At 36.3% G+C, this 18,201-nt stretch overlaps 1 protein-coding gene across 6 annotated transcripts in view; it reads left to right on the plus strand.

Moving 5' to 3' along the window:
• vti1a (vesicle transport through interaction with t-SNAREs 1A) overlaps positions 1-18,201 on the plus strand; it is a 139,482-nt gene that overhangs the window by 23,407 nt on the left and 97,874 nt on the right. For 3 of the 6 annotated variants that reach the window (XR_014609067.1, XM_084135897.1, XM_084135895.1), the window contains exons 4-6: positions 2,192-2,269; positions 7,790-7,810; positions 15,127-15,211. Coding sequence is in view for 4 of the 6 variants with exons in the window: in XM_084135897.1 (XP_083992023.1) it covers positions 2,192-2,269; positions 7,790-7,810; positions 15,127-15,211 (184 nt within the window). In the remaining 2 variants the exon portion in view is untranslated. The remainder of the gene's footprint in view (positions 1-2,191; positions 2,270-7,789; positions 7,811-15,126; positions 15,212-18,201) is intronic. The other 3 variants (XR_014609068.1, XM_084135898.1, XM_084135896.1) reach the window with 1 other exon arrangement.

An 18,201-nucleotide genomic window follows, 5' to 3' on the forward strand; every position in this document is an offset into this window, starting at 1 on the left:
AATATGCAATACCCCAATGATCTAAATAAATAGCTCCACTTTATTAATACATGGCATATAGGAGATGAGTATGTAGGAGATAAGTGGGAAAATAAATAATTCTAATAACCTATAACTCGGCTCAGATCCAATGCAAAGTACCAATCAAAGTATTTCCTAGGGTTAAGCAGTCAATATTGCCCAGCTGCTGTGCTATAGCAGCAGATGAAGGGAGAATAATCAGTGTGAGGCTTGTTTTACTGCAGGGGGAGTTGCAAAATGGTGTAAACGGGCTGGGAGAGGCGTCTCGCTTTGTTTCTATGACTAGTTTTCCCCTTCGAAGACTTAAGGCTGCATTTGCCATTCTTTTTGTGCGAGAAGCACTCAAAGGTTACATCGTGAAAGTGGTTGATGCTCTCAGCTACAACAAACAGCTATTTAGAAGAAGAAGAATGAAACAAAAATAGGGTTTGAAGACGATAGTGTGTGCATTCAAATGAAGGCATCTCCAAGGCTTCCGTTTTCAATTATGAACATGCCGACATTCCCCAAAGTTCCTCTGCTGTTCTTTAAGATGAAACTCGACTAAGATGGAACATGTGGGTGTTTTTTTTTTTTTTTTTTTTTTTCCGTCAGAAGACGCGCTCTGTTTGTGGTGCTCGTTTGTGAAATAATGTGCACACAAATGCAAACGATTGCTTATCGGTTAAATCAGAAGTGACACGAGATATGACACGACACGTATTTATTTTGAAACCAAAAGATCTGTCAGTTTCCTTTCCCTTGCTTCCTTTTTGCTTTATATTAACTACTTTTGTTTGTGATCAAAATATTACGAGTGCAAAATTTAGCATGGTGCACATTCATTACTATACATTTTCAGAATTTAAAATGATCAGAAATTTTAGACACTGATAAAACCCACTAAACAAACCCCACTTTTAGAACCGAAAGATCTGTCAGCTTCACTTTCCTCGCTTCCTTTCTAGATATCCCAGTTTGCTACATTTACGCTTTATATTGTCTACTTTTGTTTATGGTCTAGTGATCAAAATATCACGAATGTTGCATTCAGTTTTTAAAAAGATTTAGCATGGTGCAGATTCATTACTAAACATTTTCAAAAGTTAAAATGTTCAGAAATTGTTGAGTCTGATAAAAACTCGCTAAACAAACTCCACTTTTTATTTTTTAATGCATTTTCATGTCATATCCTCCAGGATTTGACCGCTTCCTCTGCAAGAAATTGTGACACAGCATTGCATCACAAAATGATAGCAGTTCTTGGATAGCAGTTATTTTGCTGTTTAGTTTCCCCGTGGATCGCCTGCACCTTTCCCTGCTCTCATCCTCCCGAAGAGTGCCAGCCTGCAGGAAGAGCGAACAGAGGGAAGCAAAGGGCTCTTGGTAAACGCCATCTCAGTGTGTTTTTTTTCTCCGCCGCACCACCAGTGTGTGTTTAGTTTGGAGGGTATTTGAAGAGGTCGGGTGTGTTTGTAAACATGCCATACTCTGCTTCTGCGCTTGCTGAATCGGAGGTGGCACGCTCTGAAGTGTTGAGTGTGTGTGTGCGTGTTTTCTTTTTTGGACACGGCGTTCTTTCTCCCAACTGCGTAGCGGAGGAGAGACGGGGGAACGAGCCCAAATCTGATGGCACGCCAATCGCGTCGACCTGGGTGATGAATTATTCTCTGTCTAGCTCCCTGGCTTGGTATTATCACAGGGTTAGCCAGAGAACAGGACTGACAGCAGTGACAGCCCCCAGAACACATTTCCCTCTGACAACTGATACTTTCCTAATACGCTCCCTGCCTCTGTCTTGTACTATGGTCTGCTATTCTACACTTTTTATTTATTTAAGTGAAAGGGGGGCTTTTGCCATTGTGGCTTGAGTGAACCACAGCCCTCAGATACAGTGTCTACACAAACTAGATTACACACACACACACACACACACACTCGCTTCTTCTCTCTCCTCAACATGCACGCGTACACACACACACTCGCTCCAGTATATCACCTGTATTTTTGTTTCATTTGTTGATCCAACAGGGGGCTCTCGTGCTTTAGAAATGTGTGATTTTTTTTTTCTTTTCATGTCAAATGAACTAAAGCTTGTTTTTTCTGTCTTTCTCCCCTTGCCCCACTTCTTTTTCCTTCTCTGTCTCTTCACTTTCTCTCTTTTTCCTCTCTCAACCTGTTTCCATTGCAGAAAAGGTCACGTATTGCCTACAGTGATGAGGTGCGGAACGAGCTCCTGGGGGATGATGCAAGCTCCTCGGAGAGTCAGGTAGGGTGTTAATCAGGGGCTGTGCTTTTCCAGTGTGGGTGGCTGCTCGGGGTGAGGACGGGTCAGGGCCATGAGGGGCAGAGAGAGGCAGGCATTGGCACCCAGTCATGCAGAAGCAACACTGTTTAATGCAAAGCTGCCCAGTGCTGAATGGGCTTCAGGCACTAACCAGCGTCTGGGCAGTACCAGATTGGGGTAAATTCCCGCTCCCAGCTGTTCACCATCCGCACAAGCACTTATTCTTCTAAAAACGAACCCCCCCCCATCCAACCCCCAAAAAAAGATGCTTAAACAGAGGGTGTCACTGTGGGAAAACGATGTAAATAATAAAAAAAGGAATGATGGTTGGTATTATTTCACATAAGTGTAAGGATATAAAAAAGTTATTTGTTAAAATGGATATATTTATCCTCAGATATCAGAGATATATGTGTGTGTGTGTGTGTATATATATATATATATATATATATATATATATATATATATATATATATATATATATATATATATATATATTAGGGCTGTGAAACGATTAATTGTGATAAATCGCATCCAAAATAAAAGTTTGTGTTCACATAATATATGTGTGTACTGTGCATAATTATTTTGTATATATAAATACACACACATGCATGTATATATTTAAGAAATATTTGCTTAAATATACTGTATATATATTATATATAATTTGTTTTATAAATAAATATAAATATTTTATATATAAATAACACATTTTTCTTAAATATTTACATGCATGTGTGTGTATTTATATATACAAAATAATTATGCACAGTACACACACATATATTATGTGAACACACACTTTTATTTTGGATGCGATTAATCGCGATTAATCGTTTCACAGCCCTAAAATATATATATATATAAAAAATATATATATATTTATATATGTTAAATATTTTTTATATATATATATATATATGTATGTATGTATGTATGTGTATGTATATATATATATATATATATATATATATATATATATATATATATATATATATATATACATATGTATGTATGTATGTATATATGTATGTATGTATCTATGTATATGTGTATATATATATATATATATATATATATATATATATATATATATATATATATATATATATATATATATATATATATATATATATATGTATGTATATATATGTATATGTATGTGTGTTTTTTTTTTTTCTTCCTGTTTTATTTGTTTGTGTGTATACTCTAGAGTGAGCATTTAACATTTAGGATACAGTATTATCACCTTTTTTAAAATAGGACCCCACAATAAGATCCTTTGAATAATTACTGCATTTAATTATCTTCTTGCTATATTTATCGAATGTGCCACATGTCAACACAGACACCAATCCACAAGCGTACAGACATTCATCATCTGTAACTGTTAACGTTTTTTTTTTTTTTTTTTGTCATTTCCCCCTTATTAGCATTTCACAGATGAACTTTGCACCACACATCTTACAAACATATGTAGCTCTAGCCGTGATGGGTAATTGATATGCATATTCTCACCAAATTAGTGGGACACAAAAATGAGTGTGACACTTCATACGAAGTTAGTAGTAGAAGTGTCCCTCGAGCTGTCAAACCCACAGCTAGACATTGATGGTTTTATCAAATTCTTGCCAAAGGAAAGAAAATTATAACTCGCGTTTGCTTTTTTTTGCTTTTTTGACTCCCTTCTTGCTTTTGTAAAATCAGTTTATGACAAACCATATTACTTGAGTTGTTTTTCAAGCTGCATTCAATGACAGCTCCTTTTATCAAAAATAATTATGAATTGTCATGGAAGGCACAATAGCTCATTTGATATGGATTTTTAAGATGCGGGCTTTCATACTTTATTCACTTTTGTGGTGTTTGAACAATAGGACAATAGTTTAAAAGGATTATATTTCAGTTCCTGAAGTTGCTTATTCCTTTTCATATTAGCAATTCTCAAAACACTTAAAGATAATTTGCCTAATAACAAGACATTAGAGACAATAACAACAGATACGTTTATGTTAGATTGCAGCCATTGATCTGGTAAATGGATGAAGTGCTTTGGGATGTTGTTATATTTATTGCCTTAGACACATTCAAGCTTCCCACTCTCTGTCACCTACACTATCAAAATCCTCTTTTCACACAAAGACACAAACAATAAGCACAAGAGGGCATGAGGATGAGCAATGCACTATGTATATATAAATATTTGAATACATTTGTAATTTGTTGTACACACACACACACACACACACACACATATATATATATATATATATATAACACATTTTTAAAAACATCCATTTTCTAATTTTGCAAAAAAACTTCTAGTAGAGTAATATGCATAAATGTTTTATCCCATTTTCCATGAAATAGGAAAATATGATCTCCATAGTCATTTTTGTTCTGTATCAGTTTTACACATGCATTTTAAATATGCATAAACATTTCCTTAACGGGAGAAGAAGAACCAGTTTTCTCTTTCCGATCAGACCTCAGGTGTTGAACTTAATTTCCATTTAAAAAAAAAATACTGAATTAAACTCGGGATCCTAACACAAGACTTGCTGTGAGTGGAGTGGTCGGAACTTCAGGGTTTTTTTTATCGAGCGAGACAGGACCGATAGAGCGGAGGGGAAGAGATGTGGGGTGGGGGACTGGGGTGAGTCGGTCAATTTAATTCCTTACGATCTAAAAGAGGTCAGGCTCATTTCATATAGCCCTGGCTGAGCAGATCATTACCAGTCACAAATCTGTTCGTTACATGGCGAGGATTTATAGCTAAGTAAATAGGGAGCCGTCATAAGTTCTGAAAATAGCGTGTTGGCCCTGCGATAATAGCTAAAGGACGGTTTAATAGAGTTCGGCATTTATTCGTTATCTGTATGCGGACAGAGACCGAATTGGCGCTATCGCTCTTTTTTTTAATAATGTGGTGGTCTACCGTTGCACTTTTTTCTTCAACATCCCTCCCCCTACCCTTTCCACCCGAAACGCACACATTTTTACCACACACGTACTTGTGAGAGCGCACACACATTTTTTCGCACACGAATACTCTGCGGAATAGTTTCGATTTCAGACACAGCAGAAGGCATGGCCACGAGAGATTGGGCAGGTTTGAGCCGGCGTGGACCAGATTTTACAGGCTACAAAGGAAGCAGATTACCACTTGTATCGAGTTCCGTATTGGAAAAAAAAAATCTTTGTTTGAAAATCCGCTGATTATCATAACAGAAAAATTGCAGCAGTGCAGTTTTGAATAACAACCACATGAAAAAAAAAACGAAGGAATGAACTCATCACAACATAATTAAACAATTTCGGAAAATTTCTTTCAGCTTTTCATCGACGTTTCCTCGAAAAAATGCTTGCGAGTTCAGGTAAAGCAACAAAAGACTGGTTGTCCGGTTTGGTTTAAAGAGGAAAAAACGTGGCTTGAAAGAACAACAGCAAGCTTAAAATCTTCCTGATTCTCTTGGTAAATCCTCGGCGAGGGCTCGCAATCGTCCAAGCAGCACAAATATGATAGAACAAGGTTTGTTTGGTGTTCATTGAGACGGTCTGCAGGGTTGTGTTTAGCTCGGGTGGGCTCACAGCAAACCCAAATAGCCACTTCTATAGTGTATTCACAAACTTTGGCCTTTTGAATAATGCAGGCGACGTAAGGAAGCTACCTCGAAAATCACCAGCTCGGAGCTGCAATTTGGCCCTACTTATTTTTCGTGTCTGGTTGTATATACTTTGTGATTCTGAACTTAAATTTTTTCGACTAAATATTGTAGATTCATCACTTTCACAATTTTTATTTAATCACCTTAGAATTTTCTTTTTTTTAATCTTTTGATTTTTAATATAGCATGCTAATGGTCTTGTTAGGATGTCTGTAATACAACTTTTATTCTTTTGGCACAAAACCCCAATTATTTAATAATTTTGTAATATAATAATTTTGTATCTCATATTTATATATTTTATTTTTTAATATGTTATTATATTTTATTTCTTACATGTTTATACCAGTTTTTATTTTTAAACTGAGGTAATTTAATTTAAGTTAAATAAAATTACCTCAGTTTACAAATATTTAACCTAATTTAATTTTCATTTATTTATAAAGCACTTTACAACTGCACTTTTGCAGACCAAAGTGCTGTACAATACAACATACAATTGCATACAATAAAATACAAGTGAATTATTTTTAGTTGGTGTACAATTAAGTTAAATTCTTATTCACACCACATTGAGTTAAGTCCTCATTGTCCCCACATGTTTGTTTGTCGCAAAAGGTGCTTTGTTATATCAGAAACCTTTCATCCTAGATTTACTGACGTTCTTCACATTGAGCTGCAAGCATAGCTTCGCTGCAAGCTACAGCGGCCACCATCACCACCACAGTTTAACATCACGCCCATAGATTCAGCCTTTTGAGTCAGGCATTAGGTTTATAATTTATGATCCAAGTTCTGTCTCTTTTCTGAAATGATAGCGAATGATTTAAAAATTGCGAAATTCAAAATGACCAGCGCACACAAAAAGAGATGAGAGGCCTTTAATAATGGCCCAGAGCTTCCCCTTAGATCTGCTAACCTTTAATCTCTGGCAAGAAATGGAGATTAAAAAATCACCTGCAACGGCTGACAAATTAAGAAACTTGTCCTTCCCCTCGTCTTCTGAATATAGGCTGATAAGCAACTCACCTTTTGCAGAGAATGCTTGTGTTAAATAAAGAGGCTGTAATGAAGAGCTGCTTTAAATGCTTAATGTACTTATGTTTAAATTCAAGGGCCACTAAGTGCATGGCAAGACACGCATTCTCTGTTTTACTAGTTTTAATATGAGATTCCCTTTTATCAAAAATAAATTACCCATGATTTTCTTTTTTTGTTCCATAATGGGTTGTTGCCATAAATGATATGCAACATCTTGGCTTTGTTTATGTATATACATTCATCCCTCCTGGGCCGAATGCATAATGCACTTGACATTGATAGCGAGTCAGAAGTGATAGGCACATCCTGTAATAATAAAAAGGAATCCTGCAGAGTTGTTGTTGAGCCTAAATCCTCAAAGCTTCCATTCTTACTGTACGCAATCTGTATTATCCTACTGTACCGACTGAAACGCTAGTGTTTTTCCCCCCTTATGCCATATCAAGTGCTGTGATGTGACTGTTTCTTTCCCCCTCTTCCTTGATGATGATAGTTTAGACGTCGTGAGTTGAGAAATCCATTCCCAGTCTCTTTGTTTAATGTGACAGCACGAGAACTTGATCTTTGTTTGTTCAAATAAGTCGGCATGAGTCTCGTGTTTAGCTTCTTTTAATGTGTTTGTCTGTGATTTCTAAATGCTAAACATGCAAACAGATAAATCGTCAAGGTTAATTCTGTACCCAGCCGCATGACTGATCTGCTTCCTGCCATGTCTCGGCTTTTTATCTATCTCTCTCACTCTTTTTCTCCCTCCCTCTCCGTCCCTCTATTTTGTGCCTTCATGTGGCAGCTGATAAAGTTACGTGAAGAGGTAAGTGCTGCTCTTCCTTCCCGTTTTGGTTCCCTCTTTTTCCAGCGGATCCTCCATTCATTTTCCCGCTTCGTCAGAATAAAGAAGGCGTAATCAGATTTTTGAGTCTCTTTTGATTGAGCTCAAAATGAGGCTCATTTTTACATGCTGCTCTATAAGGAACTGAATCAAAGCTGTTTCACACCAAACCTTAAAAGATTTTATCAGCTTGTCAAAACATTCACCTAATATGAACATGCAACGAGAATGCTGTTTTAATAAAAAGGGAGGGGGAGACCGGGATAAGCTTTTATTCTCTTTTAGTGATGGTCAACTATTAGTTCAACATTAGTTGATTACTAATTTAAATTTTATTTTGTAAACTTTGATATTTTTAGTAGCAGCGTTTTCATTAGAATGCTGAGATATTTTGTAAAATAATTATTTTGCTGTTACTGATGTTTCACCTCATATCATAAACACTGATTTATTTTAAATGTCACGTTAAAAAGTATAATTTTTCACTGTTTCATTGCACTGTTTTTGAACACAAAGATGCATCTTGTGGCCAATATTAAATTCTAAGTTTTTTTTTAAATAAAACACTAAAAATATATATTTTTAAAGAAATTTATACTTTTATCAGCAAGGATGCATTAAATTGATCAAAAGTGATTTAAAGTGCTATAAGATTTAACCAAAGAATCCTGAAACAAAAATTAAGCAGCATAAGAGTTTTTAATATTGATAATAATAAAAAAATGTTAGTTGAGCACCAAATTAAGATGAACGGTTTCTGAAGTATCATTTGACACTAAAGAATATTCAGCAAATTAAAAAATTCAGCATTGCCATTGCAGGAATAAATTACATTTTAAAATAGAAAACAGCTATATTCACAATATTACTAATTCTACTTTATTTTTGATCAAATAAATGAAGTCTTGCTCAGCATAAGATACTTATTTAAAAAAATATTAAAATCTTACTGACCCCAAACTTTAGAACGATATACTATATGCTAATTTATCCTTATTTGTAAATTTAGATCACCTTTGTTTTGTAGAGCATCTTAAGACTGATTAGTCAACTAATCATTCACCAACGTATCAATATTGAAAATAAGTAGTAATTTGTTCACTTAAGTAGTATACAGCAGGCATACCGAATCTTATTTACCTGTTTAACTCTTCTTTTAACTTCTAAATTGTTTCATTTACCACATATAAAATGAACTAGCCTATATTTTAGTCTTTATCACTTTTTCTTTTTGGCTTCTGCTGGTATGTTATTAGCACACATGGCTCTAAATATAACAGAATTGTGAATTTACAGCCAACTGCGGAGTTCTCTTTGTGCAACGTTAGGAAGCAGCCCAAAGACGTTTCCCCCACTCAGCGGATGAGAATACAATAGCCTGCCTTTTAGTTTGAGATAAGGGGACAATTTGTAATGTCTTTTTGTATTTGTAGCATTCATCTGACTTGGAAGTGAGCATGTATGTGGATTACGGCAAAAAGGCTGTCGTCTCGATGTGTGTGTGTGTGTGTGTGTGTGTGTATTTGCTTGCTGGTATCTTCATCTCCTGTCTAGGGTTGTGTGTGTGTGTGTGTGTGTGTGTGTGTTTTGTTGTTTGGACTTGGGATTCCCCTATTCATAGACACATGCAGACACACACAGACTGCAATATCTGAAGATCTTCATTCATAAAGGAAGCCTCCTCTCAGTGGAGGACTGGATAGCACTGCATCATGCTTCTGCCTGCCTTTGTAAAGATGTTGTTTAGTAAATTATTGCTTATCTTTGAAGATAACGCTGTTTACAATGCAAATTTCTAATCCTTTCTATCTGGAAGAAATTGTAAAGATGCATTAAATATTTATGGATGGGAAAAATGAAAAACCTTATCTTCTCTTCTGTCATCTTACGAAAATAAAATGACACTTGCATCATTTTACTAATTCATTACTACTGTAAGTATGTGTCATCCTGTTATGTACTGTAAAAAACCAAACACAAATTCAAGAATAATGATCTAAAGTAGCTGATAATTCTCTTTACTCTTCCCCATCTTGAAGCTTTACCAGAAACATTTAAGTAAACAATCCAGAGCAGGCAGTGTCATGCTAGAAAATCCTCTTAGCTCACATAAGAGAAGAAATTCAGCAGTGCCTCTGGTTTGGAGGATCTTTCTATAGACTCCTGTGTCTGTGTTTGTCTGAACATCAGTATATTGTTTAGATTTCTTCACTTCCTATTGCTGAATAATCCCATCTGTAGAGCCACACCACCACCCTGCATTTATAATTTACAGCCCCTCACAGTTCTACCTTGACTTGTGTGTTTCTCCTTTTTTTTGTTATTGTTTTTTCCCACATGACCAGACAAAATGGGAGTATAGCATTTTTTCAGCCTTGGGTCAGAAGATACCTTTGGTGGGTTCAACCGCCCTTGTTTTTACCCAAAAATGCGTAGCTTTTAAATCACATTTTTTCGTTCTCCCATTTTACTGAATTTAAATCAAAGCCTGTGTAGCTTATACACACTTAGCCTGCTTTTTAAAACTGTACTTTTCCTCAGCTGGAAAACATGTTTAAATATTTAGCACCCTTATTCACAGCTGTTTGACACTTGTAATTCCTTTTCTTACAAGTCCCAAACAAACGGTGGAGAAGATCACATAGTCAGTCTGAATCATAGCTGTCATCATTATTCACTTTGACTCCCCCCCCCCCCCCTCCCCATTTGAAATAATAAGGAATCATCAAAACTTTTGAAAATTGCGATTGTAAGCGCTCGTGTTTGATATTGAAAAAAGGGGAGAGAGAAGGGAAGACAATTCTTTTGAGTCGCATTTGCATTGTTCCTGGGTTCCACGTTAATAACTTACAACTGAAGTGCGGTTCTTCACGAAAGGGAAAAAAAAATGAAGAAAGAAAAAAAAACTAAAAAAATGCAACAAAAAAAAAAACCTCGTTTATAGTATCTAAGAACGTCTTTGTTGAAAAAGTAGGTGTCAGATAAAAAGGCATACATGCTTTGGCACAAATGAGAAGGGGCGCGCGCAGAGGCGGTCGCTGGCGCACCAATATTTATCATGCCCTCTTTAAAAGAAGCTTCTGTTGAACTCCATAAGACCAAATAAGAGAGACAATTTTGACAGTCATGCTGCTCTAATAGTGAATAAATGAATTATTTCGGGTTTCTTTTATTCAGGTCAGTTTGGTCTATGAGAGTGAGTGATCTGCATCCAGGGCTTTTTGTTTTAAATATCTGAACTGATATGCTATGTCTAAGGTGCTTTGTTACTCATAAAGATCTCCTTGCGGATGCATTTTGGATCCATATGTCGACCCTTTATCCAAAACAAATTCGCAGAGAGAGGTAATTCGTTTTGATAGGTGATTCATTTACCTTTTCAGGAAGTCGTCGTTGTCACGTTGTTGTCATCCCTGCACCTACGTGGCCACCTTCGTTGTTACCCCGGTGTGTGTCACCCTCATGCACAATAGACATCAACACCCCCCCACACCCACACCTCACCCCTCGGAAATATAGACTGACTGAGAGAGTGAGAATGAGCGAGGGAGACAAATTCAAGAAAAAGCTTTGAAGTGGCTTTCCGGCGCGCGAGTCTGCTGGCCGTCTCCCCGAGACGTGTCACCTTTGCCGAGAGGGAATAGGAAATCACGTTTCGAATGGTAATGATAACATACTAATCACTTGAGCTCTTTGAAGACGGGGGAGCGAGCTACTCTGTCAGTATCCCCGGCTGCCTTGTGCTTCCAGGCACACAGGCACATCCCTGGTCTAGGTGTATTAGTTTAAGCGGTGCATGTCAATACGTCCCCTCCATCTCAGCTGATCCAGAGGGGCTCATTAGGCAGAGATGGCTCCCTTTTCCCCATACGCACTCCCACCCCCGTTCTCTCCTCTTCTCTCTCTCTCTCTCTCTCTCTCTCTCTCTCTCTCTCTCTCTCTCTCTCTCTCTCTCTATCTCACACTAACACCCCCTCCCTTAAACTATTAAAAAGTATTTCAGCTATTTTAAATGACATCTGTCAACTGAGAGGAGGTGAAGAAAAAAAAAGTTCAGACTCTTTTTTTTTTTTTTTCTCCCTTCTCTGTGATTGTCAAACTTTGAAAAGTGGAATGTCGTCTATTTTTCATTTCATTTCCTTGGAGTGATTAGCAGCTACATATTTTGACAGCTTAACTAGAACTGGAAACTCGTTTCTCTCTTTTTTTCCCTCTGCCTTTATTCTTTCTGTGCATGTAAATGGGAATAAAGGTTACCATCCTTTTGAAATATAGTTACCTCTCTCTGTTATGTATTTAAAAATGGAAATGCAGTGGTCTAATTTAGTGTTCATAGTCATAAATTATATGGCTTATCAGAAAATGGGAATTCTTAGCCCTGTTTTCACTGTCTACAGTGGGGTTCAAAAGTTTGAGTTGAGACTTCAAAGTTTTAAGAAAGCTGAATGCGCCAACTTTTAAACAAAGATTTGGTATGAAATGAATTTGAAATATTGCAAATTCTAAACAATTTTTAAGTCAGTAATGAAATAAGTATAGATTTGTGACAATGAACTTCTTTGTACTGATGGTTGATGTTCTTCTATTGAAGCACAATATGCTCTTTGGATCTAGGGGTGGGCGATATAGCCTCAAAATTATATCACGATATTTCAAGAATATTTGCGATAATGATATTTATGACGATATAGAAAAAAAAATGTAGACAATTTTTTTTATTACATTTATCTCACCTAAATGTTTGCTCACTCATTGGGTTTTTACAATTGGGTAATTTTGTTTTTAAGAGTTTACACAACACAAGGAAGCTTGATTTCAATCTTTGAATTAAATTGAAAAAAGTAGCAAAAAATATATACAAAATAATAAAGATACAAATAAAGAGAAACGTTTTTGGGTAGGTCTAACACTAGTATTCAGAAATGCTACAGAAACTGAACAAGGTAATCAAATGTAAAATAACACTGATAGTCCTGAGTCCTGACTAAATTAAATACATAGGCTATTAATTCTGATTCCTTACAATGAAAGCTATCTTTTGTTGTTTTGACGACAACATTAATGACAGACACATATGGCTGCTGTCACTTTTAGAGCTAGTGCCCGGATCCATTACTGTTTTCATTATACTGTCGGTCACACTGTCACACGCGTTTAGTGCTTATTTCAGACGTAACCGACTGTTTATGAATATACTAACCATGACCGGAATTTTTACACAATTTTGCATGTTTTTTCCCCCGTTAAAGCGATATAATCCGCGAAAAAGGACTTTGGTTACTCGCAAGCTGTTTGTGAGACGGCTTTACTGTATGTATGCACGCAGAGTAAACAGAGCGCGCGAGAGTACTGAATAGTTTAAATTCGCAAATGTTTAAACTGATAAGACTTAAAAAGAAGTGAAAATGATAAACTTTAGTTACGATGCAAGTGACAAAAGACAATTCCGTCATGTCCTGACTGCTAAACACAAGAGTTGGGGTATCGACGCTTGACTTGTGCAACCCATTTTGAGAGCGAGAGAGAGAAGACGCGGCACCGCTGAACACTCACGTGGTTGGTAAAATTGCGTCTTGGAGAAAGTTTTAAAATTATTGATTTGATCGTCATTGGAGGCTGACTTGCTGCTCTCACGCTCAGACAGGTGTTGTTGTTGTGCGTGCTAGGGAACGTAATGTGCCATACGTCATTGCGTCGCTAAATCAGTGATATCGTGATATGACACTTTTTTATCATGTAAAAATTTATACCGATATTATCGTGGACGGTATGATATGGCACACCCCTACTTTGGATCATTCTCAAATTATGCTGGATCACATGATCGTCAGGTTTTAGGAAAAAAGGGAACAAACCAAAAACAGATATTCTGAAAATGAATTAGTAATGACAAACCTTAAATTAAGTTAGGAAAATGCAAAATAAAAGCATTTTCACAAGTGAACTTCTGGACCCCACTGTAGGTTATTTTTAGCACTTGTATATTTATATATGTATGAGATTTCTTTCTACATAAAATAGAATTTCTAGTGATGTATTGTGTGTGTGTGTGGGTGCGCGCATATACTACAGTTCAAAGTTTGGGGTCAGTAAGATTTTTACGTTTTTCGACAGTATTTAATTTTTTTATGACTTTTATTCAGCAGGGAGCATTAAATTGATCAAAAGTGACGGTAAAGGCATTTATAATGTTAAAAAGATTTCCATTTCAAATAAATGCTGTTCTTTTGAAATTGATATTCATCAAAGAATACTGTAAAAAATGTATCACACTTTTCACAAAAAAATATTAAGCAGCACAACTGTTTTCAACTGTGATAATATTAAGAAATTAGCATATTAGAATGATAAGGATCATTTGACAATGAAGACTGGAGTAATGATGCTGAAAATTCAGCTTTGCTGTCACAGGAATAAATTAAACCTAAAAATATATTATTTATTTAATATTTACTATATATAAAATAGAAAATGTTTATTTTAAACTGTAATCGTATTTCACACTATTACTATTTTACTGTATTTTAATACTATGCTATTTTATGTTATCAAGAGATAACAAATCTGAGACCACTACATTCGAAGGACGTATAAATGCTGTTTATGTTGTGCAATATTTATTGCGTCTATCTCTTGGCCATGGTGTCTATTTTCATCTTACGTTTATTGACTTCTGACTTTACATCTGCAACTCAACACAAGGCATACCAACCTTTAAAAAAAGTTTACATGCCTCATTGGTTTGCATTATTTAGAGTGACCCCTAAAACATCCAAACTGCACTTTAGAGAAACCATCAAGTGTCGTCAGCATGCATAACAAATAAAAAAACTTAGTATAAAGAGGTTCATGGTGGCATCCTGAACTTATCAGACTAACAGATACTGTGTAATCTGAAGCAGCATTTGAAAATATATTGCAGCTCAATTAGCCATCCCTCCCATGCTAATCTTTGCCCTGGTTCTAAATATGAGCTAATGAGATCTGGCAACACCTTCAGAACAAATCCACTGCGAAAAGGAAGTCTCAATTAAAAAGAAAGGAAAGGTGTTAGATTGGAGCTCCGTCCTTTTTTGCTTTAGAATTTGCACGAAGATCAGTCCAATTTGTTATGAAAAACGCAACTCGTAATTAGACGTTCTTGAATCAATGTATAGGTTAAATTTATTCTAGTATATTAGTCTATTCCCTTTTGTCTTAGTGTGCCTATTATTATGTTGAAAAATGTCTCTGTAAATAATGTCCTATTCTTCTCAATCACTCCCATTGTTTTCTTTCTGTCTGTGGTTTGTTTTCAGAGAGCACATCTGTTGGACAACACAGAGAGGCTGGAAAGGTCATCTCGGAGGCTGGAAGCTGGCTACCAGATAGCAGTAGAAACCGGTAGGCATTCTGGGTAGGGGGGTGAGCGACAGTAAATTGTCTCGCTCGTATGCGTGCTAAAAAGAGAGAGAGCTAAAAAAAAACAAAAAAAAACGCCTTGACGACTGGTGACATTTTCAGGAGCACATCAAAGAGAAGCAAGGGAGAGAAAGGTGTAGAGCAGCAGCCGCAGTGCTGTTAGACTCACACAAAACACACTGCCTTATTTCCATTCACCTACCTGTGTGTGTGTGTGTGTGTGTGTGAGAGAGAGTTTTTAATATGGGTACCAAATGATGGCGTGTCGACTAGAATAAACAACAACCTGCCTCCACCGTCCTGCAATTCTTAGAGCTAAATAAAGACAGATCTTTTAATAAACTGATTTCTAAATAAAGCACCCTCAACGTCACCCGATTCACACCTGTCTGAAGAATAGTTTTCATCTTTAAATACAAGAAAATGAACTAATTTAGATCTGAAATAGATTAAATCAGCAGGCATCTTTTTTTTTTTTTTTTTTTAGCCTGACTGTCAACGTGTTGTTGAAGCAGAGTGTATTCCTCAGAGACATATCAAAGCTCGTTCTTCAAGAAGCTACTGGCTTTCTTTGGCTTCTGCCTTAGTTTTGAAAAGTTTGTTAATTTACACTATAATGGTAGGGTGGTTCGTGCGCCACGTCGACACAGTTAATAATTCAAATCAAGAAAGGGTTGCGCAGACCACTGGCTTTTGATGTCTCGCAAGAACAACTCACAAATTCATAAATGCAATCTGCATCCTCTGCTGAAAAATTTAGTTTCATTTATTTTGGATCCTCTCAAGCCCGTGCTTGGTATTTTCTTTTCCTGCATAATTTTTTATATATATTTTCATTTCATCGATTTGAAGGCCTTTTGTTTTTCTGCTATTCAGACAACTTTTTTTACTAGTGTCTGCCCAATTCAATTGCCTGCTTTCTAGTAGGAACCAAAGCAGAAGCCCATACACTCCAACGGTGGGATCAGACTCCCTGTGAGAGGAGTTTTTCCCCCATCAAGGACGGCTTCTGCCTCTGAGATCCGTTACAATGCCCCACCGCTCAGTGTGGGAGCCGCAAGCGCAGAACAATGTCTGTTTACTCAGCCTTTCTCTAACCGCGTTAAAGCGCAACTCGGCCTGTGCTCTCACTCCTGTGATCCTAATCCCTGACCCCCGTACCCCACCGACCACCCCAACACTCGCGTACACACACACCTGCATCTTAAAAGCGTAGCGGCAGGTAGTCCTAAACTGAAGTGGCCCAAGAAGGACAAACCTTATACTTTTGGGATTTGGGCACAGCAACTGTGCGGGAAATGCACGGAGTCGCGGTAAACACAGACCTGCTTCGGTGGCTGTTGAGGAGCTACAGGGATAGATGCGCTTTGTTTGGGTTGCGGCGGTGACCCTCGCTCCCTGTGTCACACTGAGGCAGATCAGCCAGTTTATAAACCGTGTGTTAAAATTCACTCGAGCGGCAAACCACACCTGCCACAGCGCTGGCTATCGAGCGCCTACGGGTATCTGCTATTCTGTAACAAAACAAAATAAAAATTCTAAATATTATAGAAAATAAATTATTATATAATTGCTAATAATAAAATGGTATTTTTTATAGGTTTTCTATTTTATAAAATAGTAATATAATTAAATATTTTATAAAATATTTTAGATTGTTAGTTTAGATTTGTTTTAGTTAAAAATGTTTTTGTGCTTTTACTATAATGTATTGTCTGTGTATACTTTGTGTATACTTTCTACACTATATATATATAGATAGATAGATAGATAGATAGAGATATATATATATATATATATATATATATATATATATATATAGATAGATATAGATATTTATATTTAATACACACACAATACATTTGAACATACGTGTGTATATATAAAATAGCATAGTAAAAATTATATCAGTATGTTTGCAAATGGTATATATATTGCAAATTACTATATTATTTACTCTACAGTTACGGTCAAATTTACTTTAATAATTTTATCACTACTAGTTTAATCCATCTGCTTTGTGCCAATAATACGAAATATTGCTTAGATTAAATTGTTTTATCTTTGATTTGTAATTTCTGTTCATTTGTAATTCATATTTAAAAATTTCACTAGAAGAATATATTTCAAACCTGCATTTCGTATTAACCAAATTATTTATTTTTCATCAATGATGATTTGTCAAATTTGTCGTAGACTGAATTCTTAGATTTTTTTTTTTTTTTTTTTTTTTTTGCAAAAATCTACTGGGATTTTAGTAAAATACTGCATATCCTCCACATCGTGTATTTTTGTATGTAATTGGAATCAGATTTTTTGGACCTTGTCAGTAAGGAGACTGTGTTTGTGTGATTTTTAAGGGTGATTTAGTGTGTGATGCGTTCAGTCCAGCAGCAGCAGCGTGTCAGGAGCACTCCAGGCCCTCTGAGAGATATTGAGAGTGCTCTCTGGACATGCAGAGCTTTTTACCAAACTGTTTGTCTCATAAATAAAGTATGGGTCTTCATTAGGAGAGGGCACCCACTTTAAAGCTGCCTGAACCAGAGGCACGCCGGCCTGAAGAGAGCCTGGAGTACAGTAGGAGGGAGCAAAGCAGCCAATTTAAAGGCATTTAAATCAGAGATGTCCCAGAGCCCATGAGCATTAAATAAACCCTAATCAAAGAAGTGCCCGGCTGTTTATAAAAGCCAAGGAAGTGGGCAAAAGAGTTTTTGTATGGTGGAAAATAAAATACCTAGGGGTGTAATTTTGTTGTTTGCACTCACATTTGGGATTGTTTAAAGGATTTCAGAATATTTAGTCACATTTTCCCCCCCCTAAGAAAACAATTTAATCACAGGCAGTTTATGGAATGACCTCAAAATCTATTAATTAATCATAATGAATTTTAGTTAGAGTGTCCGATATAAACAAACAAGCCGAGAGAAACAGTGTCCGTAAGGAGCAGAGCGGTGGCCCTTGAATACGCAGCA

The sequence above is a fragment of the Abramis brama genome (genome assembly GCF_963993115.1).
Source record: "Abramis brama genome assembly, chromosome: 14".
In the NCBI taxonomy this organism is placed as follows: Eukaryota; Metazoa; Chordata; class Actinopteri; order Cypriniformes; family Leuciscidae; genus Abramis; species Abramis brama.